The following is a 24,955-nucleotide window of genomic DNA, read 5'->3' on the forward strand; positions in this document are numbered from 1 at the left end:
AGAGGCACACTGAAAAATGAATACTATACATCATATATAAGTCATAATTTAGATAGAGTACCAATTTAGGATTTACATTTGAGTGCAAGTATATGTATATAAATTAAATACTTTGTTTCCTTAATAAGGTATGAGCATTTTATTTGTATGTACATCTGTATAGATATGTAAGGGGAAATGCCAAACGAAAAGAAGGTGAAGAAGTAAGTGGAAAAGTCGAAAAAATAGCAAAATTATTCTACGCTGACGTAGTTTATAAGAAAATACAATATTTTACCGACACCTTAAAATTACTCTGCAATATCATAGAAAAGGATCTGGTCAGTTTTATTTTTGTTTCTGCATCCCTGGTTTTAGAAAAGAACACAGTAAACAAATAACCTGTCACCATTTTACTATCTTCTATTATCTCTTGAATAGGCTGTATCCAGGGATCAAAGTTAGTCGGAATAGTGCACAATTATTTGACAAATTTTGCATGGTAAAAAAACAATGAAAGATATTGAATCCGTCTTGAATTGATCTTGTGTGCGTTAATCCATAATTGAATAGCTGATGTATTGAGGACAAGATATCCTTATTACAAAATAACTGATATAGATTTTAAAAAACTTCCCCTATACCCTATTAGATTTATGGTTAACAAGATAAAAATGTACATCATATTACCCTCCATTATATGTACTCGTATGTTAGTTAATTATATATATCATAACCATGATGATAAATAGTGGTTCCTTATAACTTACTTATATATATCAGCTGAAAATAACTGTGCCATTTCTTCCACTTAATCACTTTTCTTTGTTATTTATATGCCAATTATCTATGTGTTATTTTCCCTATGTTCATTGTTCATACTTACGAAATTCGGGGTTGCTGAGTTCATATTTATCTTTAAAAGTTCCGATATTTGATTTATATATCTTTATACAGTTTTTTATCACAACCAGTGTTTTGTTGGTCCTTATTTAGTATTCAAGACTCCAGTTGAGGTCTGCATAACATTGCTAAAATTTATAAAATTCGGTCCTTCATCACGTCATTCAATTTTTTTAAATCAGTTCTAGTGCTAACAGTCTTAAGGACCGGTCTCAAGGATTGATGGGACCAATCCTAAAAATAAACTGGACTAGACCGAATAAATAAGGACAAATACAATCTTTATCAAGTACAGCTTTTTGAAATTAATAAAGGAACAATGTATTTTCCTTTGGGCTGTTTTCATGTATTGACTTTTTTAAAAGCAGCTGACTCTACAAATTATAAACTAAAAAAGGTAATTACAAATGATTTTATATTAATTTGTATTAATCACGTACCTTTGCTTGAAATTAGTGCAATTTTATACTGAATCATTGATTCCTATATTAATACAATTATCAATATGATAAAAAATAATGATTAACAGCTCGCAATTAACAAGAAAAATACAGAAGCCTAGCTACTATGTGTTTTTCTCTTCTTCAAAATGACATTCGAGATCCAAGTTGATAAAAATACTCAATATGATTACTTTTAAAATTTTCAGAATAATAGAAATATAGTACTTTAATATTATACAAAGTAATTTATTAGAAAGAACTACAGAAGTAAACATGTATTATAAACATAAATTGCCCTGAATTTACTCTTTTAGAACAATCGTGAATCATCTATGAGAAAGAGTTTGTTTTCAAAGATAGTTAATTTTGTAATAAATAACATGTAACTTCATGATATTAATATTTTATATAAAATTGAACATATTATTCAAGAAATGATAGATATAACACTTTTTCCCTCTTCCAAATCAGTCTTTTGGTTTTGTTTAGCAATATTTCCATTCAATATATTTTCTACATTCCTTTGGACATTCTCTCACTAGGGTTTTATTCAAATTTGAAATTGCTCCGACAAAGTTATTTACTCCTTTTAATCTTTCCACGGGCCAAGGTTTTGAGTTGGCAAAGCGTTTGCATTTATAGGAATCATGTTGTAGAGCGTAATTCCAACCCCAGGTATCCCAAACATATCTAAAATTTGATTATTAAACTCAACTTATTTAAACGAAAAGTTATGTGTAGGATATGTTTGCACCATATATGGAATGTGGACTAATTTTTTTTCTCTTCCTATTTTAGACCAAATAAAGACTTTTTTTTTATTATTAGAATTAGTAGTATAGTTATCAAATGAAAGATAGAATGGAATTAAAACAATCGTGAAATCATTGTTCTCTCGGTTATTGAAAATTGTTTTTATAACGTGGTTACTAAATAGAGTATCAAAGAAACCCCAAAAATAAAACCTGAATAATTTAATCATTAATACAGTTGAAGGAATATTAAAATTATGTCATTTAAATTTTTTCTTATTCTTTTAAATATTCCATATATTTTGCACTCGTAAATATTAATTAAAAAGATAAAAATAATTTGTTATTCTTATATTATAAAATCACTAAATATTTTTTTCGACTTTTCACGCAAAAATGTATGTGAATATTAATCTTGTTTACTTAGAATTTGGTTAAGAATCTGTAAATGCCTATCATATATGTGTAGATGGGAAAATTTATTTTATAAAATATACATTGTCTATAATATCAAACCACCTGAAGTCTATGAACTCATAGACAAAGATTTGGCCACTGATAATTCAGCTAAACACGTTGGATCAGATAATCTTAGCGGTAATCAACTGAGGGCGTCAGTTGAGGTGAAAAAATGTGGTAGAGTAAGGGATTTGTTAGAACCTTGCAAAATAAATAAAACAGGGTCGGCATTTAAGAAAAAAACTCAAAATATTACATGGTATTCTCACGGTAAAAATGCAAATGCTGTTCCAATATTTCCCGAAGCAGATTATACAAGGTATCGAAACTTTACTCCTGTTATATTATTTGAACTGTTCTTTGACGAGGAACTAATCAGTCATATTTTTGAAAAATACAAGTATATTGTCTGTCTAAAAATTGGACAAACATACATGTGAAGTGTGATGAAATAGTACTTTTCTGGCTATTCCCATTGTATCAGGTTACAATAAACTACCAGGTAAAGCCATATATTGGTCAACCGGCTATGATGTACACAATATAGCTGTGCATGAAGCAATACGTTGAGACCGATTTGATTTGATAATGAAGTGTTTGGATTTCAATTCTAATGGCATACTTGATAAAGAGGGCATTCGAAATTGCACCCTTTGATTCTTAATTTACAAAAAAAAAGAAAATACATGTTGCATTTTGTTGCAACGCCGACAAAATCACATGAAGGGGATATGATCAAATATTTTGGTAAACACGGCTGTAAACATGCAATTAGGAATAACCAATTCGATTCAGCTACAATGTTTAGCGCCAGAATTTGATATGTGGTTATCTCTTAGCATTCGATATTTACCAGGGAAAGACGTACAATGGGACCATTGAAAATGAAACTAAGTTTAGTAAATGTGCTGCAACTATTTTACACTTACTAGATCAGTATTTGGACACAAAAAATACTTTTGATATCATGTGGTTTTTGACAATCTGTTTACTACGCTGGCCCTTTGCAGTGATTGGAATAAACGCGGCTACAATGGCACTGGCCCAATAAAGTATAATCGTTTGTTAGGTAATTATTCCCTTATGGATAGTAAACTTTTTCATAAGAGGTTCACGACCAGTGCACCGCTACTATTGACGATGATAAAGTTCTCGTATTTCATTGGAAAGATAATTCTGTTGTGACGGTTGCTTCAACAGTATATGGAACAGAACCAAGAAAAGTCATAAAAAGGTGAAACAGAGTGGAATCAAAGATAGTAAATGTAAGTGTTCCGATGTCCTTTCAACACCACAACAAACACATGGGAGGTACAGACCTCGCAAATCAAAATATGAATACGTATCGTCTTGGTATCCGTAGTAACAAATGGTGGTGGAGTGTGTTTACCTGGTTGCTAGATTAATCGCTTCAAAATGCATGGAAATTCTATCGAGGTATAGGTGGTTCAGCTAGTTATCTAGATGTCAGAAGAGAAATTGCAATGTCCCACTTATCAAGAAATGGCAACCCTCTTAAGACATATGGGAGGAAATCGTGAGCGAGTCCCAGTGTGCTCCATATGAGGTACGATGATAAAGATCATCTTGTGCAGCCTGTACCACATGGTAAGAAAAGAAGATGTGGTGCAGGCTATTGTTCTTGAACGGGGCGTACAGATTGTAGGAAATATGACGTAGGGATTTGTGTAAACTGTTATGTAACAGGATCAAGTTATTTTATGCCATATGTAGGATGTACGATTATACCTAACTATAAATTTTATAGCTTGAGAATAAAAGATAAAGGAAATGAGCAAAAAGTTATTAATGAATGTGTTTACTATTTGTACCCGTATTATCCTAGCGTGGTCATATGGCCACATCCATTATATGGAAAACTATCCGTTCAATTCACCTGAAATTTGAATTATATACTCAGTATAGAGTGTATATAAGCTGCATAAAATATCAAAAAATTTGGAACAAAAAAGTTAATGCCGGAGAGAATGGGTTAGAATACCCTTTAATATCAAGCTAATTTGATTTTGAATTGTACACATTACGTCAATCCATCATTTTTATCTCAAAAACATTTTTTAGGATTTCAAATATGAACCGAAAATGGAAGAGTTGCTTAAAATACCACGTGATGTGGATATAAAATTACAACTACGACAAATATTTTAGGTTTATAATTGTAGAAAGTTCATATGAGTTCACTAAGTAGAATTTACCATCAAAAATTAAAAAAAGGAATTATTTAAGAAATCAAAAGAAAAAACAAAGGAACGACTTTTAGAAGAACAGTTAATTAAATTATCTAAGCCTCGATTAAAAATGACTTGATGCATCGACACATCTTAAACAAAGCATAATAAAGATAAATAAATAATTTCATGTAATTACATTTAATGTTTCAGGAGCATGCTGAAAAGTATTAGTAATAAAATGTAGATTCAAAGGAATGAGAAGCCTTTTTATCATTATCGGGGTGTATTATATCCCAGTTCAATAATGGAAGTTTATGGGACAAAAAGAATTTTATTTTTTAAGGATTAAGTTGATAACACATAACAAATATATGAACAAAAAAATATATTCCCCTTCTTAAGATATTCATTTTACGAGTGTTTTAATTCAATTCTCTCTTTTACTTTATATCTATCCTACTTTAAAATCTACCCCTTAGTTGGTTAAAAAAGAAAAAAAAGAGTTTGCGTTACTTGCATTGATATTTTTGTCATACTTTTTTAATAAAACTTGATCTGATCCTCGTGAGAATCTGGAGGCCCAAGCTCCTGAATCGAGAAGAATATTTTTCCATGAAATTTCCCACAATATTCTAGACTCTTTGTTGGTTAAATTAGCTCCCCAAAGTCCACCTATAATAAAAAATAATTGTTTATGTTGAAGTTCTAAAAGTTAAATTGCTATTTATTAAACCAACCCAGAATAGGCACGTTATGAAAAGGATGATCCCTCATTATATGGAGAATCTTATCTGAATTCATCCATTCCTGAACTGCAGTTAATTCTCTGTTTGAAAACCGACTGTCAAGATCCCTACTAAGAAGCAAATCAACTTGTGGATCAATAACTGGCAAAAATCTCCAGAGCATTCCAAACATTCTCAGAGATTCATCAGCCAATTTCCCAGGCAAATGTCTAATATTACATAAATCTACGTGATCATATATACAAACGATACGGCACAATTCTTTCAATTGAGGGTGAAAGTCATGTAAGTCATAGTAAACACGCATGATCCAACCTGGATAATATATATGAAGAGATTTTGCATTCGCTAAAAAAATATTAAAAATGAGATTCATTATTGTCAAAATCAATTAAAATATTTACCTAGGATCCCTTCAAAGTATTTACGTTTCTTTGCCATACTCCTTGAAATACTTGGATAATAAGAATATGAAACCACTTTTTGTCCTTTTCCTCTTCTCCATGATGTCTCTGAACAAGTTGTATCACGATAGTCATTAACAATAACATTTTTTTTTGAAAGTTTCATATTACAGTCACAATTTTGTACTTGCACAGAAACTTCATATTCGTATACAAATAGTATGTAAGTGAATTTTAATGATAATATACCCAAAAATAGAAAACATTTATTTCTATGACGTAGTATTGACATAATATCTTCCTTAAATGATTTAGAAATGAAAAAATAGATTTGAAAACTACAACGCTAATTAAATATAACTTAATGTATCTTGTTAAATTCATTTAAATATGATCTGGAAATAACTAACTAACTGGAAAAAAGACCCCTAAAAATAATAATTTCTATAATTTCCATTATTTAAAACTATAAACTTTAAAAAATATTTAGTAAGGGGTTATTGGATATTTAAATTGGAGTTAACCTTCCAGCCTCTAAAATATTTTATTACTTTGTTACAGTTAGTCTAACTAACTTAATTATTTTTACTTTCAGAGCATTTTCATGCAACTTTACGTGATTTAAAAAAGGCTACAAGGACAAACCTACAGCTAGTGAAAAATTTTATGGCCATTTTTAGCGTTATATTAGTCGTTATTTATTCGGTCTAGTCCAGTCGATCTGTTAATCCTTGAAATTATTCCTAAGAATGTTGATGGTTTATTAAGCCGAATTATTTTTATGTATTATGAGCATTGCCAAATCTTGCAAGAAATATTCATGCTGTCGTTGTAATGTAATATAAAACGAATCTATTATATTTGTACTTAGTTACATAATTTACTAGCATAAGGTTACTCGGCGTTGCTCAGATAAAGGAGGGAGCGTGAAACCGCATCACTGAGTATCAAGCACCCCTTCGAATATACTATAATACACCCTGTCCCACGTGTTACGCTAGTGAAGCACTTGTCCACAAGGGGGATCAAAATATATCACCGCCAATATCCTGATTGTCAAGGACCCCTTCTAATATCTTATGATACATCCCAGCCCTCGGATTGTGCAAAAACACCACTGGTGTAAAAAGTGGATTTTTACCCACTGGCACTGTTTCCCTGAGATGAAGATTCCTGAGCATCAAGGACCCCTTTCAATATCCTATAATAGATGGTTAATAATTCTATGGGTTGTGCAAGTGAACCACTGGTCGAAAATATGGGTCATTAACCACCGCCACCGCTCTATTGAGCATTAGGGATCCCTTCTAATAGTCTATAATTGACCTCAGTCCTAGAGTTGTGCAAGTGAGCTGTGCATGGAAAACCACAAGTCAATGGAGACATTCTTATGATGTGCAACGTGACAACAAGACAAGTAAGTTGACAATGGACTGTTTTTTGTTCAATATGGCAAGAATCACCGCTTTCACTTTGGTATTGGACGAACTTCATACAAAGTAATGTATGGCTATCATATAAAGATCGGAATTGACGGTTTTACATTAATCCAATGAGTTTGATATAACCAAGGAGTAGCATCTATTAGAGATGTGTGGAAATATAGACCAAGAAAGGCCCAAAGTTGAGGGAATAGAGAGAACACCAGTTGATGACAAGAAATGGTAATTCTGTGAACAATCTGTATCAGGAAAACAAAAATTTTCCATCTTCGGCCTTAAATGCTATACTTCAAAACCTTCCATGTGGGGAAATGAAGATGATTGGACATATCTAAAGTGATCACATTGGCAATTTGGTATGGACGGCCAAGTGTAACAGAGAGGAGCTAATCACAAGCAAGAAGAACAAAGAAACAGGATGATACAACTCTCCTCAAGACAGTTTAAAGAGACTGAGGTAGGATAGTGCGTCAAAGTCGAAGGTCCATGTATCGACCGTGTAGAAAATTATTCCCACAATGTCTTGGCTTTTGTGATCCATGTAACACTAAACAGATAATATAGATTATGGACAAAAAATAACGTTATAAAACAGCTCAATGTAAGAAGCATTACAAGGAGTCATTCCTCAGTATTGATGAAGTTCACAGAGAGAAGGAAGTTACATTGCAACTGACTGTATCAATTCGGTCGGATGGTAATGAACAAGGATTTTAGTGGTACAATTGCACATACTCCAAACAAATAAGTTCATCCAAAAAAAAAATGGACACCTCCGTAATAGCAAAATTCATTATAGCATAATATGCAGCAAAAGTAGTTGATTTCATAAATGTGTTTATATTTAGGATCTATTAAGTAAAAATATTTAGGCAATATTAGCTATGTTAAATATGTTCAAAAAGAGGATTTTTGAAATTACTACATTTGATGTTGAAAATTATAGTTCTATAACTTTTTTATTAAATGTATTTTTAGAAAAAACTAACAAAATTTATATGAAATATACAACCGTGTAGTTCGAATATTATTAAATAGGATCAACAATTCTAATGTAAAGTTTTATTAGATCTGCACTTGTTGCTATAGTCATCCTCACAAACCCACATTTTATCACGTTCATTCAAATTGCTCACCTTTTTGGCTTACATTTTAGTGTTAAAAAAACCTAAGCCCACCGGTTGCAGAGGAGCCGCATGACGGTCAAAAGAACATCACCAACGTGACATATATCTTTCAGAGCCAGAAAGTATAACACAAAAGAAAGCCCATGAGCTGGGATACATTATAGTATATTGAAAGGGGTTCTTGATGCTCAAGGAAGCGGTGGTGGTGGGTTATGACACACTTCTTGAACCTGCGGTTCTTTTGCACAATTCGTGGGTATAATAGTCTATTGAAAGGGATCATTGATGCTCAGGGAAGCAGTGGGTAAATATCTACTTTTTATACTAGTGGTTCACTTGCACAACAAGTTCATTCCAAGACAAGTTCATTGGAATGCAAAATCATCGCGAGGAAAGTTCATCACAAGAGAAGTTCATCCTTAGAAAAATGCATACCCCATAATATATATATTTGGAATAAATCTTAATGAAAAAAATCAACTATGATGTATTATTTTATTCTTCTATTAATACAAAGATTTAATAAATTAATAATATAATCATTATCTTAGTAAGGAAGTTCCTAATTGAAATAAGAACTATCTTATGCTTAACGAAAAATTTTATTTTCCCTTTAACCACTGATCGCAACAAATTTGACATATAGCATTATGTAATTTTTACTTTCCTAAATTGAATATATCTATTTTTACAATAAATAGTAAAATTCACTCATTTTACCTTTTCTAATAACTATAATTTAGATTTTATAAAAATATGTTAGTTCCTCGAGATGAACTGGTCTTCGGATGAATTTAATTTTCCTTGGGATGAACTTTCCTGGAGGTGAACTTGCTTCGTCATTAACTTGTTTCGGAATGAACTTGTTTTAAGATGAACGTTTCCCTGGATGAAAAGAGGGAGATGAACTTTCCAGGGGTGAAAAGAACGTGGTAAACTTTCCTATAACCCGATCTTTCAGTCCTACGGTCATAATTGTCTTTTTTTTTCTTAGCTCATAGGTAGGATTGAAGAATATAACAACTAAGAAAATAATGAATGATGGCTATAATGTATAATAATACTTTTTTGTCGCATATCTCCTAACGGTATCTTGTCTCATTGAAAGAGGTTATGAATTATGATGAAACTTAAACTACTCAAATGACGTAGTTAATATTAATTACGTAATTTCAGCTGTTTTAGTTTCTACAAAAGACTGATCCTAGGACTGATACATTTAAATATGACCGAACTGATAGGACATAAAATATCTTGATAACTTAGGAAAATATCCGCGTCCGCATTGATAGTAAGACAAGTATATTCTGCATTTAATAAAAGGAAATACAAGAGACAATAATATTATATATATATACAGTGTGACAATAATAATAGATAAGATGTTACAATACTCCTTTCTAATTAACAATATAAACCAAAAACACAATTAATTTAAAAAAAATCAATTTAGCAATGAATTCAACAGTTCAATTTCCAACTTGAAGTCTATTTGGAGGCTCTGAAATTCTTGATGACTGTCTTGGAATCAATTATGTAACATTTTGATTTATTAAATATTCAGGAGGTATAAATTCCTGTTTCATTGTAGGTATAATTTGCTCTTGATTAATTTGATTATATTTTTTTTTGTGGGGTAACGCAGTGATACAGATTTTACTTTATAACAAAATAATTAAAATAAGGAAAAACACACTCTACGACGTCACATGGGATCAATGTTATCTTCTTTAAGGACCGACAAGTGGGACTGGACAGGATCTCAGTCTTAAATAAAAACTAACACAACACTCGTCGTTTTATATTATATGGAGCCGAAATAAATAAAAAAGTTAAGTCAATTAACTTAACGCAATAAATAAGATAAATATCATTGAACCTCTCACAACTATTTGAATTTGTTATTCATTTTTCTTTTTCTTTTTTTTTGGTTAAAATTATTATATTAATAGCTATTTAATTATTCACACCATGTATTATAGACATTGAGATTTATATAAAATCAAATATGTGTTCCAACAACGGTGTTTCTGATGAATGTCGAAAGAACTGTTAGTTATCTCCAAAAAGCAACTAACTAGATTGATAAACTAAATTGTAGCCAGGGTTTATAAAGATTGAAACTTAAAAATAGCATAAACTTGTTTGGAAGTAAAATAAAATGCGTTGTATTTGTCATAATAATTCGTCAGAAGAAATCAATCATCAGTGATCTAAATATCAAGGACAAATATCCTTGTCTCAAATTTAACTTATAGTCACAAAGTATTTTACTTTTTTGATAAAATAATTCATCTTATAGAACAGGGTTTCTCTACAGCTTTTGGGATAAAAAGATCATTTCACAGCCCATATTAAGGAAACATTCTGAGCTATATTTTTCAAGTATGCATTCAGAATGATTGTGGCAATCCTCATTATCTGGCCTAAGTACTCATGAGAGAGTTATGAACGATATTTATGTTAGACCAAATGTATATCTGATAAAAGTAACTCACATCTTCATAAATATAAATATACTATCAAGCCAGAGAACACGGATATGGGCGTTGGATCAACTTTATTAGAGAATGATTTAGCAATAAGTTGAATATTAATGTTGATTGATGAAAAAAAGCAGATATTACCTAGTGACAATACAATCAATTGATGGCATTGGATTCACTTCCTTCCGAAGGTGTTAGTTTTGTATGTCTAATGATGTAAATTTTGTGTATTTTTTAGCTTGCCGTTTTTTTGGAATTGGTAATCTGATAAATAATTTTTTCCCATAGCTATTGGCATTATTATTTAACTCCAACTACATTCATATGTATTCAAACCCAGATTGAACATTCATGTGTGCTCATAAAAGACGGAGAATAACATTGAAGAGTTTTTGCAGAGTTATAATTGTGAGTCCTTGTTAAACTTAAAGTAGAATAAAGGATCTCCACATCGGAGTAATTCTTGACAATGTCTTTTTTTATTTCCTTCTCCCTCGTGATAGCTGATTGTAGCTGTTCTAATATAACACCATGACAGCTAAGCTGTTCTAATTCAAAGTATTCTTTAAATTGTGGGGTTTTCCATGTTGATTCGCGTTTTTTTAACATGCCCAAAATAATCCATGATTTTTATCATTATATATGTCAGTCTCGCCATAACAACATAATTTAGGGCAATTTTACCAACATCAAATGCATCATATTGATTTAATTATGGCTATTAATTAATTTTCGCGGGATGTCTGTTGATAATACCTATTGAAGAGCAAATGCCATAGGTTGGGATGTATTTATATAAAATATCTAAAAGTATCCTTATTATATTGACTTTTTTTTATAAAAAGGAAAGAATAAATTTCATTAAGTCATCCGATTGGTATTTTACAAGATTTAGTTATGTATTTACGTGTAAATCTTTAATATTTGTTTGTTTTCTTGTTCAAATAATCGTAGTTAAAAAAAAATGCAGATTAGCATTGAAAAAGTACTTATTTATATATACATACCTAAATATATTATGGTTTGAACTCTCAAAAACCTCCAGTTTCTCCACAATATTTTCCCTATCTCTAATTGGACGCCATAGCTTCTATTAACTCCCTCTTCTATTACTTCACCTACATTCGAACATCTCCGAGTTCAATAATTTTATACTATTACATTAGTTCTCACATTCAACTCAGGTAAGTCTCTTGTATTTAAAGTGTAATAATTAATTTCCTTTTCTCTACGCCTCTCCTCATCCAACGATTGAGTCCAGATCGTTGTAACATAACTTCTCCAATGTTGTGGTATGCCAAATCGTACTTAATGACCAAATAAAACTTCACGAGGTTATTTTCTATCAATCTTCGGGGTATTTCTAAACTCAAGTAATCCAAGAAAAAACTCTTCTGACCCACAATTTCTAATTACTTTTTCGAATAATGCCTTCATTACTTTGACTTTACTTGCAGCATGAGCATTACTTTAAGAATAATGAGGAAATGATGATCCTCATTTTCTGCTCCATATGTTCAAAAACTCCTTAAGTTCTTTAGAATTAAATTGTGGACCTTGATCCGTCCTCAACTTTGTAGGAATTCCACTTACCGAAAATTTCTTCCTCAACACAGCAATTACATATTTAGAATTAGGAACTCTCTTAAATTCTTCTATGTATGTGTAACCCTATAGTCTATCATCATAAACAATATAACGTTTACCTTTACTCTCACACAGGTCAGCAAATGCAATTTCGAATGGTCTTATTGGAGTCAAATCACACAAAAGTGCTTACTTTGGTAAAGATGGTAACCTATCTATACATTTCTTATACCATTTCTTGAATTTCTAAATTCATTCTCGGCCAATAAACTGTTTGTCTGGCTCTGCTCTAGATCTAACTATATTTAACTCGAGTTAAGCATCACAACAAAATTGCTGGTGCATAGAAGCACCAATTGGATCTTAACTCCCTGTATATATTTTATTAACAATTTACATAGAATTTTTGAGTTTAATTAAATACTTAAAGGTTGAGGCCAATTTCCAGGTCATAAAAGGGAGAAACTCAAATACTGGCCGAAAAAAAAGTTGTTTAAATCCAGTCAGCTATTTTTTCTTTTAAACAATTGATCAATTTTTCAGTAGGAGATATTTTGATCTCTTACAACTTCCCATGGGTTATTAGGATCTACAAAGATGAGAAAGGGATCAATTGAATTATAAGTTTCAAAATATCCGCTCTTTCTTTGTTAGTATAATAAAAATACATTTTAGTAATATTTCTATTATACTGGTAGAAATTTTGATTGACCACTGTATTAAGAATGCAGTTAAATATTCATTCATTAGGTTTATCAGTTTTCCAGTTTACCTCAAAGAATAAAACTGATACTCGATTTTTATCAATATACAAAAAGATATGGTATATTTTATTTTTGAAAACGTTGGATTTTTTGTAATTATTCGAGCTCACTAATAATGAAATGTACGCATACCTATGACTACAAAGTAAGGGACTTTACTGCAACCTCTCTTCTTCTGACAAAAATGTCTAATGTCACAAATAAAAGGCATCTGTTGTTTTCAAATTTGTCAAAAATTGTAGATTGAAATTAAGTTGCCAAAATGTTTAATATAAGTTACAAATAATGGTTTGAACAAATTCCATTTTCTGATTATAAATAAGAAGTCTAATAGTTTTTCCTAAAGACAAATGTTATATTTAATTCCAAAGTAGTACAAGAATGAACGGTTCTTGATTTTAAGGACGCGTCCCATTTGACTCCTTTAAATAATTACTATAATAAAACAAACATTAATGATATCTCATTAAATTTGTTAAAACTTTTAGTAGAGTCACATCCTCTGCATTACCAAGTACACTGGCAGAGTGTCTGCAAGGGGCGGGCTAGAAAAGATATACCCCCCCGCAAAAAAAGGAGTTTTGCTTTTTATTCGAATCAATTTTCGTCATTCCAGCAAATTATAATTTTTGTGAATTGCAGTGAATTTTACTATATTTTTCGAAAAAATCAAAAATCGATTTTTTATCATTAATTTTTTTAATCAAAATCATCATGGGCCCGATAATATAAGATCAAGGTGTAAAGATTTTCCATATACATATCATTAACTTTATAACAAAAATTACGATTATATGAAAACAAATATAATGGTGAAAAGATTTGTTTTAAGTAAATTTATAAAATTATATTGCAGGGTTGTGGAGTTACAAAATTTCATATAGCCTGACTCACAGAATTAAAAATAGTTGGATTTAGACTTTAACTCATACATGTACATAATCCTAAATTTCCAAATCAATTTTAATATATTCATGTATAAAGTATATCTCCACTTGATTTTCTTTAATTTTTTAATTAATTTAAATTGTCAATGAGATGGCTAATGGAAAAAAAGGTCTGCAAATTTATAAGTCATTTTAAATCTAATATATGGAGTCGGAGTTGAAGTGGTGAAATGAAGTATTTTGAAAAAATGTGGCAAGATGATCTCTAATTAATAAATTTAGATATTTCTGAAATCTAAAATCTGAAAACTTTTCAATTTTCAAAAAAAAAACCTATTATGGAATAAGATAAATTTTTTAGTATCTTTCATAATATGTGTCTACACTCTACAGATTTATTCGCTTAATCATCGACTCTCAAGGAATTAAATACAAACTTGAGCTATCCAATTTTAAAAAAGTCAGTATCAAACACCTTTACAAGCGCCACTTCTTATAGCCAATTTATATGTAGGAGTGCAGCAACTTTATATAAATTTGTTATAAAAACTTCAGCCAATCGACAAAGAAAATAATTATTAAGGAATTGCAAGGATGATATATGCTACGAATTCACCTTTTCGTCTTATTGAGCACCCTAGTTTCGCAAAATGGTTCCAACCCTCAAACTAGGCTATAATCCTCCTTTTAGCAAAGATATTGCTGATAAGTATTTAGAACATGTCTATGAGAAGGCGTATAAAAATTGTACAGATATTTTGAAGAATGGAACAGTATGTCTTTCCATTGATGGTTGGTAGAACATCCATAACGAACTAATAATATTTGTTACTCTAACAAATTCCATCGGTCAGATTTTCTTACTTGAGACAATATGACTAATCAGGAAAATCTCACACTGCTGAAATATCTTCTAATTTTGCTGCAAAATTAAATATCAAAGGCGAAACATGATTTCAATTGTCAAATAGGATGTGCTTTTACGGACAATGCTACTAATGCAAATAATATAAGAAATTTTCAAATAAATTGCAAAGGACCTGAGAGCTTTTTCTTTACATATAGATAAACAGCTCACTTAGTAAATTTTATAGCTCATGACCTCAAAATTGAAGGCGTGATAAGTCCATGTAAGTGATGGCACAATTCCAAAAAAAAATCCCGATGCTGATTCCGAAAGTAGAAATATGTAGAAAAATAAAAATTTTGATACGGCCAAAAAAAAATTTCATATTCTTTTTTAAAGAGAAAAAATTGATTTTAAAAAAATATCGAAAATGAAAGATTTTAAAATTTTAACCAGTAAATTCACTTCAAGTTGTAACTACTATTTAAACAAAGAAAATGATGTTAGTTACTAAGATAATAATACTCTAGTACTCAAATGTTACAATTGCTAGAGGAATAGGTTTAAGCTTAAATCTAAAAGGATATGCCAAATTAATTGTTACCTAACAGATTGAAAATCAAATTTGACCATTAAGATTTATGTTTAATAGTAGTCCCGCCCCTCCTTCATGCATTTGGAAATATTCATTTATTAATTATCATTCATCTATATTAATGCAGGCAAGTTTGTCGTATATCTATTGGTCTTAGGAGTACTTTTGAGTGTGTGCTTAATTAACTATGTAATTCAAAGTAAGGTCTATTAATCCCGCTTTTCTATAAAAAAAATAAAACAAAGATTACTTTTCACACGAACTGGAAATAAGATTATATATTGCACAAGAATCAACAAGGTCCAACATAGTTTTGTCTGTGGGAAAACATAAATTCTAAATTTTACAGAAAAAGGAAGTGAGTCTTGGATGATTTACATATTATAATCGGCTCGAAAAAGAAAAACCGAGAATCCCAAGTAATAAAGAATAATACATTAGAATTGGAATCGCAAATTAAACATTATTTTCTCAATGCCAACTCCGATTCCAGAAAAAAAAACGATTATCCGACTTCTGAATAATCGTCCCATCACTAGTTCATGTTATTAAATATTTTAGGAATAACCATTATGCTTCAATAAGATATTGACAAGAAGGTGGTAAATGTATCATCCCGGCACAAGAAACACAACGTCGGATTGTCTCATATCATTTATGAATAACCGGACAGTTCATTTACAGATATGTAACGTCGACAGAGAACTGAATTAACATGTAATAAGAAAAAAAAAATTAAATTATGACCTAAAACGTTCTGCTGAAGAATTACTTAGTCGATTGCATCATGTAATAAAAGCTCTGGATGCGGTTCAGAGTGACCAGTTCACTATTGCTCATGCGTTAGACGTGTCAAAAAAATAATGACATATTTTTCAAATAAGAAGGAATCTGAAAAGTTGTATATAAAAGTTATGAAAAACTCATTACAAGATATCATATGTGGACCAACATGATCCATCCAAAACTTCAAGGGAAAATGCTCAACGAAAAATGAAGTGAATAATGCCATGGAGTTTTCTAATGAAAAATATTACAAACTTGTTCCTATTATAATGAAGTTTTAAGGGGTATACTGTATAAGTTTACCCGCACTTCATACTTTCTCTTTTTATCTTGAAATTGGAGACAGCGATACAGGATAGTTGAAATTCAATTCTCGTAACCTTTTAATAATAAGGAAATAAGCTCGGTACGTCCAGTGAAGGAACGTGAAGTGAAGAGAAGGATATATTTGAAGAGTGAAGAGGAGAAGGATCTCAACTTTTTCGAGTAACTTGGATAGTTGGCACTTCGAAGGGTCACGAAATTAGACCCAAAGTCTCATTATGTGGAAGAAGTTGTGAATTTGGCTCTTATAGAATACTCGAAGGATGGTAGGGGGTAAGTTCTCTTGGAGTCCATCTGTTGACTGAGGGAAAAGGCTGGAAAAGATGAAATCTAATTATGTAAGACATTACGAAATTTACTTATATCCAGGCTTGTTAATCAAAGTTTTTCTGATCGGCGATTAATTCCGATATTATATCGCTGATCGAAGTATTGCAACAATTCCTTATCTTTATATCGCAACAGACATAGTAAAACAAAAAAAAAAGGTTGATCGTATCAATTTGTACAAAATTAAATATCATGTAATAGTGATGTGGGACGAGACAGTTTTTTTTATGGTTTTGGTCTCGTCTCGGTCTCGACACATCAAATTCTTGTGTCACGATCAATTCAAAGCAACCTTTCTTACAGGGGAGACTCAAGAAAAAAGTAAAACAGTTCCTTCCTAAGAACACCTTATTAGAAGTTTAGCCATCCAGCCAGCTGTCTCAGGATGTGCAAAAAGAGAGTAATTTCTTCACCAAACGTCCCAAAAGATGGATACAGTCAAGCACGAAGATACATGACTGATTACTCTGAATGTCTAGAAATTATCTTGGCTTACTTGAGGGTCAAAAAGATATTTCAAAGATACAATGTCGTGCTTCACAGTAGTGTCAGCAGCGAGTGTTTGTTCTACAAGGTGAAACAGATCCTAAAGATGACTAGATAGAGGCTGAGAGACAACTTTGAGAGTCAGCTCCTACTAAAGTCAAATTAAGAGCTATAATATAAATGATTAATGCAGATATTAATTACATTATTCGCTGGCAGTATGAGCGACAGGACGGTATCAATATATTTCTTGAAAACCTCATGATGAACAGGGTGTTTTTATTCCTCGAAGGTTAACTTCTCATTCAGACTTCAAACTGTTGGTTTTCCAAGTTATTAGAATAAATTAATCTTATACCAGAAATATGTTCAATCATGCCAGGATTTTTGTTAGGAAAGATATTGTTGAAATAATACATCTATAAAGTAGTAGAAGAAAGCATGTTCACAGATAGGAACTTTGGGAAGACGGAATGACGTTTGCCATGTATGTTGAGATCATTCGGAAACTTGAGCCTCCTTGTTTAGGGAGTCTATCATAAAAAAAATCCTTTAGACGATTAGACATTAAGAATTGATAGTTCCATAAACAACATTTGGAATGTGTTTAAATGGAAAGAAAAGACTACAACACACGAGTCAGTATGCTAAATATAATAAGAATGAAGTTCAATGGTTGACAATCGACTTTTTCGAGGCTAAGTCTATTCCATATTCCTCTATTCAAGGAAGAACTCACGTGTTATATTTATATAAAATCAATTTATTTGCTGTTGAACATGAAGGAAAAGGGGAATCTCACATATACCATACATGTTTGATGAAGTGGAACAAGTAAATTTATATATTGTACTAAAAAAACGTTTATATATTCTTATTTCCTTTATACTTATTACAGTAAACTTGGAAGAAAGGTTTTAATTATATGTACTGCATTATGTGTATACCACGAAATTATGCTTCTCGACCTAAAATTTAATGTGACAATTGTGGTGGGTGATTTCTTTTAATAATATTTTTATTATTCATCTATTTTTTTTTTTACTGTATTTCAGAGGTCAGAACTAAAATTTCATTATTATGGACCTTTTAGCATACATTGTTATGCTGGGAAAAGTGGATAAAATCTATGTTCATTTTCTAGTGAGAGTTTTTCCAAATTTTCTGCCCATCACACAGCCTCGGAATTATTTCTAAGCCTTTTAAAAATCAGCAATATATAGATTGGATTGATTACTTAATTGAAGTAGTAAATAATACACCTCCAAAATTGTCTGCAAAACAAGATGGAGTTAAATGGTTCAATTAGGAAAAAAATTATATGTTAATACATTGGTAAGATAAAAGGAATAAAAGAATACCACGTATTTATGTTCTCCTTTGATCATCCTGGAATTGTAAGAATGAGTGAGTGGTCCAACAGTACAGAAGATAAATCCTTAAGGCTATTAAAGAATTTACTTTCATCAAAGCAATTACCAATTTTGATTACTGAAGATTATTTCTTTGAAGAAGCTTTGTTAACAGAAGAAAGGAAATAATATCTAGAAAGAAATATAGCTCCTCTGATCAATTGTGAGAAAAAGAGGAAATTTTTTATATAAGAACTTATGGAGCACTATTCAAGCCTTCTACCTATATCAATCTCGTCTACTTCAAGTCCTCTTTCTACCCCATACTCACCTTCAACCTCGAATCCGTTTCTTACCTCGATCACCCTTACATATTTAATCAGCTTCTTTCTTCAAGTCCTCTTCCCACCTCATCATTATCAAGAGTTAAAGAAAGGTGCTTCAATTGTATTGGGTCTTCCTTATATAAATTATATATAAATAAAAAAGATCAAAAATGTAGATGGTGTACATTTTGCATTTACAAAAATTTAAAACAGTTGTGCAAAAACAGTAATATATAATTCAATCACTGTTAGCTCGATCTTGATGTTTTTTTTTATTTAAAAAATTTTTTATATGTTCAAAAAATTAAACCTGTGCAATAGGTATAACCTAGGAAGTCTATAGCTTTTCCTTGGTATAATACATTGAGATGAAAGTTATGGACACAAAACCGAAATCTACGAATAATTTATCCTATTGCACAGTTTCAAGACTTTACATACATAAGGACATTTGAATACTCAATAATCATAAACTATATTGCATATTAATTTTTTTCTTTGATTAAGTAAAGATCGATGCCTCACAAGTAATATATATTTAATTGAGTTTATTATAAAAAACGCATAACATCAAAGGGATGATTAAGAAGAAGTACTACCCAATAAGATCCAAAGTATTGTCATTCAATTCTTGAAATTACAAAAATAAAGGAACACAAAAGTCAACTTCTATCCATTTTCTCCGTCCCTTCGACCCCGTATTTTTCTTCATTCCGTGTTTAATGTTGACAGTTATGTGTAATTTATATCACACAGGAGTGCTAAAAAAACACTTTCTGTCAAAAATAAAAATCTAATATAACTAATTTGGAAAAATCCAACATTGAAGACATCAAGGAAATTATGAATGCAGAAACATCCTCTCAGCTGATTCAATAAACACTTATTATATGCTTCGAATTAAGGCATTACTGTCCTCTTCATCCTCCATAGAGAAATTTGTGTCTTCAATCCTCACTCTATTTGATATTCCTCTAAATAATATTAGAATTATGTTTGTCAGAGGCTAGAGCTGAATTTGAAGTGAACGGATTCAGAGGAGTCATTGGAAATATTGGAAGGCATTGGGAAAAGAGGGACGAAAAGTTAAGACTTTTGTACTTCAAGTTGTGAGTCGAAGTATGCACTAGTCAAAAGAGCTTCTCACTCTTTAATATCGACAACGATCCTCAAATTATATAAAAACGATGAGTTCCTTCAATAAAAAAATCCAAATTAGTTGTTTCATTGAAGATTAACCGCTCAAAAACTCTCTTCATTAATAAATCCTAGCATCAACTGCGAGGACAGTATACTTAAGTTATCAAAAATTATCGTCAAATAAAGTAAAACATAATTTGGGATTTTTGCTTATCGTCATTTTTGTTCAATATTGCTTGTATGTATTTCTATTAACCTTGCTTATATGGTAACGACGCACCACAAATGTCAAAAGAAAATTAAATCAGGGACACTATATGTTTATTTTATTGTGACTGTAAATTTTTGCAATCTTTAAGTAGGAATAACGGGGCCTCTGTAGAGTTAATCAAAATAATTTATTTTAAAAATGGAAGATAATTAGTTGAAGAATACAAATCCATCCCACAATTTTTTAAGAAAAAGTACTTCAAGCGTCATTTCTAGTTGACTCACCACATATGTTCTTCACAATCATACCCATTAGGTCATTACTTTAATCCAAGAAGAAGAAGAAGAAGTATATCTGGAATATTATTCCGAAATTGGACTTGTTCGATAACTTTGGATTAAAACATTTTCTTTTGGAAAGATTGTAAATTAAACGATGTGGAAATTTGGACTATTTCAATTTATTTTAGTATGTTTCTTTTCTTTATTTAAGCATGGGGTTGTGTTACCCTTCGAAGTGCTACTTATCTGAATAACTCAAAAAAGTCGAGATCCTTCTCCTATTCATATTCTTCTCTTCGCTCAACAAATTGTATATTTTATATAGTTCATGATCAATTTACATGCAAGTGAAAATATACATTAAGTTGAATTAAATCAGCCAACCCTGTTCTGATGGTTTTAAAAAAATTAATCAATCAACTTATTTCCTTTGGTTGACGTTGAAATTATAAAATACATTTATAGGAACTGTTTGATTTACAAGAATAGCCCGTAGGGTGCCCTTTATCCAATCAAACATGACAATATATTAAACTTTAAGAACTATGCGGATATGGAATTTCTGTCTAAAAAATCAAGATACTCTGTGCCATCATTTTCTTGTGATTTAAATTTTAAGTGGCTCTTGGATTCTAATGCCAACGCTAGACCAGCTCGTCTCTTAATAAAAATTTGTATGGTGTAGCACTATTATTACAAGGTAGTCAATGTTAATCTTTTAACCTTACAATGTATCTTTGTTTCTATCTTTGCAAGAAGTTAAAATCGATCCCTTGGGACGTCATTTAGGCCGTCCACATGATTTTTGTTTTAGTGTGAGAGAGGGGCTGGCTCAGATATTTGATGACGTTATAAAAGACAATTACCTTCATTCTTAGTTTAATTTATAAGTACAATTTTCCAGTTCATTTATTTGAGAAGTAACGGCATAGACAGGACAATTATTATACACATGGTGTAAAGAAGCAGCAAGAACAGATTGCAATTTCAATTTTGTATAGTACCGTTTCAATCGGTATACCGAAAATCACTACTATGTTTTTGACTACTTATTTGTTTATGACTACAACTTAGGATATATGCGCCATCTTGGGGGTATGTATGCATTTTTTAGTTCACTAATACCATACTTAAAATATTTTATTTACTAAAGTTGTAAATATTATTATTTCATTCTTGAACAGAGAACAATAATCAAAAGTAAATGAAATACAAAGGTTATTTTTTTTTGAGTTACTAGTGTAAGACAAGATTTGGAATATAATTGAGGATCGGCATTGGAGTAATAACTGCCCTTATTATTGCTGGACATGTACACCTATGTATTTTCTGAAAAGATATATATAGTGATCCCTGTCTAATTTAATGAAACATCATGACAGTTTTGTTGATCTCCTCCCAATCATACTTCAAATTGTCAGGGTGACCACGATAATTTTCGATTTTTTTTTAAATACTGGCGTATGTAATGTTTATATTTCTGACTATGACCTAAATTACTTCTTGCTTGCTGATACGTTATAATTTCCTAAATAGGGAGAAATAATTAGTAGGAACAAGGTTATTTTACTCTTACTAACATATAATTTTTTTAAATTTACACTCACCGCAATGAAGCCATTGTTCACATATCAACTAATTATATTCCAAAAATGTTAATCAAAGTATTTATTTAGACTTTTAAAACTTGTTAACCTATTTTTTATTCAGGTTTCTAAAAGTGTAGAAAACTACTGAAATGTGTACTCTTATGCCCTAAAGACAAAATAGCAAATATATCAATCTATATTCTCAAACAACCTATTATTTGACCAAATAGATAACGTGTGAAGCTCTAAACATATAATTAACTTTTTATTTCTTTTAGGGAAATACTCATAAATATAACATGAATATTTAACCCACAATTATGTTTTTGGCTAGGCTCAGCTTCTTAGTTAAATTCTTAATTTACCAAATTCCTGATGAAGTCGATTAAAAAAAAGTCAATTTGCAAATATTTATATATATGTATAATGTAATTATTACTAAATCTATTTTTAGAAAAAGAAAATTTCAAAGTGAATAGAAATACATTGAGAGACTGAAAATAACAATTACAATTAAATAATGACAAATTCTTCCTTTTGATTATTTTATAACAGGGAAAATTCATTATTCATGACATTTCAAATTTCTTTTTATTGTACTCTTTATCCCAATTATCTCATAAAAGTCTTTTTTTTTTTAAAGGGAACTCAAACCTTATTTTAAAAAATTTAAAAAAACAGTATGGACTAAGATTTCTTTTCCGGGGATCTCAACCTTATAATTTTATTAATCTGTAATTATTTAATATAGTTTGTGTGTTTGTTCTTTGTGAGTACCCCCACAGTTGGACCTAGGAAGCTGTAAAATTTGCAGAGGTACCTCTATTAAACCTGATCAAATTAAAATGGGGGTTCCAATTTTTGGAAGGGGGGCATATAGGTGGTTTGTTCTCTGCCCAAAAGAATAAAGTTTGTTGTTTTTTAGCTCACTGAGATTAGATAAGAGGTGTCAAACCAAAAAGTGACTGGCGGTATTTAAAAAAAAAAAAACTATCCGAACAATGACGTTCTCAAAAAAATTTCTGAAACAAAAAGTTATGGTAAAATAAGATATCAATGGAAATTGTACTTTCGTTTACTTTTTTAGGTGCAAAAATTTATTTACAATTGAATATTGGATTCGTATATAAAAAATCTATTTGTAGAAATTTGTCTGAAGATTCGTTTGACAAATAAAAATTGATCTTTAACTTAAATATCTGTCATTTTCTGAATAATTTTTCAATTTTTTTTTCAGAAAACATCGATTTTCAATTTTTAAGATGAAGTGCCACAAAAAAATGCATTTTGGAAATAATAATTTATACTTAAACTGAACAAAAAAACATTTTTGATTTTTGGAGTATTTTATTAATAATTTTTTGCTATATTTACAATAATTAAAGAGTTATCAAGGGTTTTCTTATCGACGACATTATTCTCCTTTAATTTTTTAAATACTAAAAAATCTTGGTTAATTTGTGTTTTTCTTTGCAATTCCAATAAATTATTTTTATTATTTGTTTAACAAAATAAGTAAACAACAGTTTTTTTGCAAAATTAGTTCTAAACAGTTTTATGCAATTTTTTTTTTTATTTGACAATTTTTCGACAGTGATAACAGATGGGCTTCTCATATGGACAAATTAATTCATTCATATATATTGGTATGTTATGTGAAGTTTATAACCCAATTTTTTTTTAATTAATCATAATTCTACATATATTATAATCCTCTCTTGCACAGAAGGGGTCTAAAAATTAAGAAGAAATAATATTGACCATTGTCAATGGGATTTGATTCTCCTTGCTTCCCCCGAGCAAAGCCAGGTAAACTTTTGCTAGTAAATTCTAAAAGTAAAGATGACAAAAAATCGTCTATTGAGAGGTAATAAAACATACTAAAATTAAATCTAGATTTAAAATACAAATTGGAAAATTGGTAAGGGTTTATTCATAATTATAGAAAATAATGTCCATAAAATGTAGCCTTACCTTGATATGTTATTATGTAGTATGAATACAATCAGGGACTTGGAGTTCTGGTAAACGAATGCAACACTTGGGCTCTTTGTTTGTTACAACAGTTCATACACGATGAATATTATTATTGACAGAAATGATATACATAAGTATGTATGCATAAGGGCCTTGAAGCTTATTGATTTCCGTTTTTTCCTCGTGACACACTCATAGTACTTAGATTAATATTTGATTCAATGTGTGTTGTATACTAATATGACATAAATAATATCTTTAAGTATCTAGAGGATTTAAGTAAGAGTGTACAGATTTAATAGAAGACTCATTCCCTCAACCATCTTCATAATTATTCAAGTAAAGACATCAGCTGACATAATGGCTATAAAACCATATCACATTTGTTTGTTTTTCTTACATTAATAGTCTTTAGTTCCAACCACTGAATTTATTCCCTTGTGTAGACGTCTAATTATATATATATATATTACATAACCTTTTCACTGATGTCATAAATTGCATTATAATTGAAGAAACTGCCATCTTATGACCTTAAAG

At 30.4% G+C, this 24,955-nt stretch overlaps 1 protein-coding gene across 1 annotated transcript; it reads right to left on the minus strand.

The window, feature by feature from the left end:
- Positions 1-1,556: 1,556 nt before the first annotated feature.
- LOC121120242 (uncharacterized) lies at positions 1,557-24,474 on the minus strand. Its single transcript, XM_040715090.2, has 5 exons — positions 24,413-24,474; positions 5,879-6,179; positions 5,466-5,822; positions 5,265-5,400; positions 1,557-2,015 (listed from the first exon to the last, which is right to left on the minus strand). The coding sequence occupies exons 2-5, from the start codon at positions 6,168-6,170 to the stop codon at positions 1,811-1,813; spliced, it is 990 nt and encodes a 329-aa protein (XP_040571024.1). The 5' UTR covers positions 6,171-6,179; positions 24,413-24,474; the 3' UTR covers positions 1,557-1,810.
- Between the last annotated feature and the right edge of the window lie 481 nt (positions 24,475-24,955).

Source organism: Lepeophtheirus salmonis, chromosome 6 (assembly GCF_016086655.4).
Source record: "Lepeophtheirus salmonis chromosome 6, UVic_Lsal_1.4, whole genome shotgun sequence".
Classification (NCBI taxonomy): Eukaryota; Metazoa; Arthropoda; class Copepoda; order Siphonostomatoida; family Caligidae; genus Lepeophtheirus; species Lepeophtheirus salmonis.

Bases quoted from the DNA above. Each gene is read 5' to 3' on its own strand.
- LOC121120242 (XM_040715090.2), bottom strand. From the start codon at position 6,170: ATGTCAATACTACGTCATAGAAATAAATGTTTTCTATTTTTGGGTATA. The intron at 5,823-5,878 runs GTAAATATTTTA...ATATTTTTTTAG, and splicing joins ATACTTTGAAGGGATCCTAG to CGAATGCAAAATCTCTTCAT. The intron at 5,401-5,465 runs GTTGGTTTAATA...TTTTTATTATAG, and splicing joins TCATAACGTGCCTATTCTGG to GTGGACTTTGGGGAGCTAAT.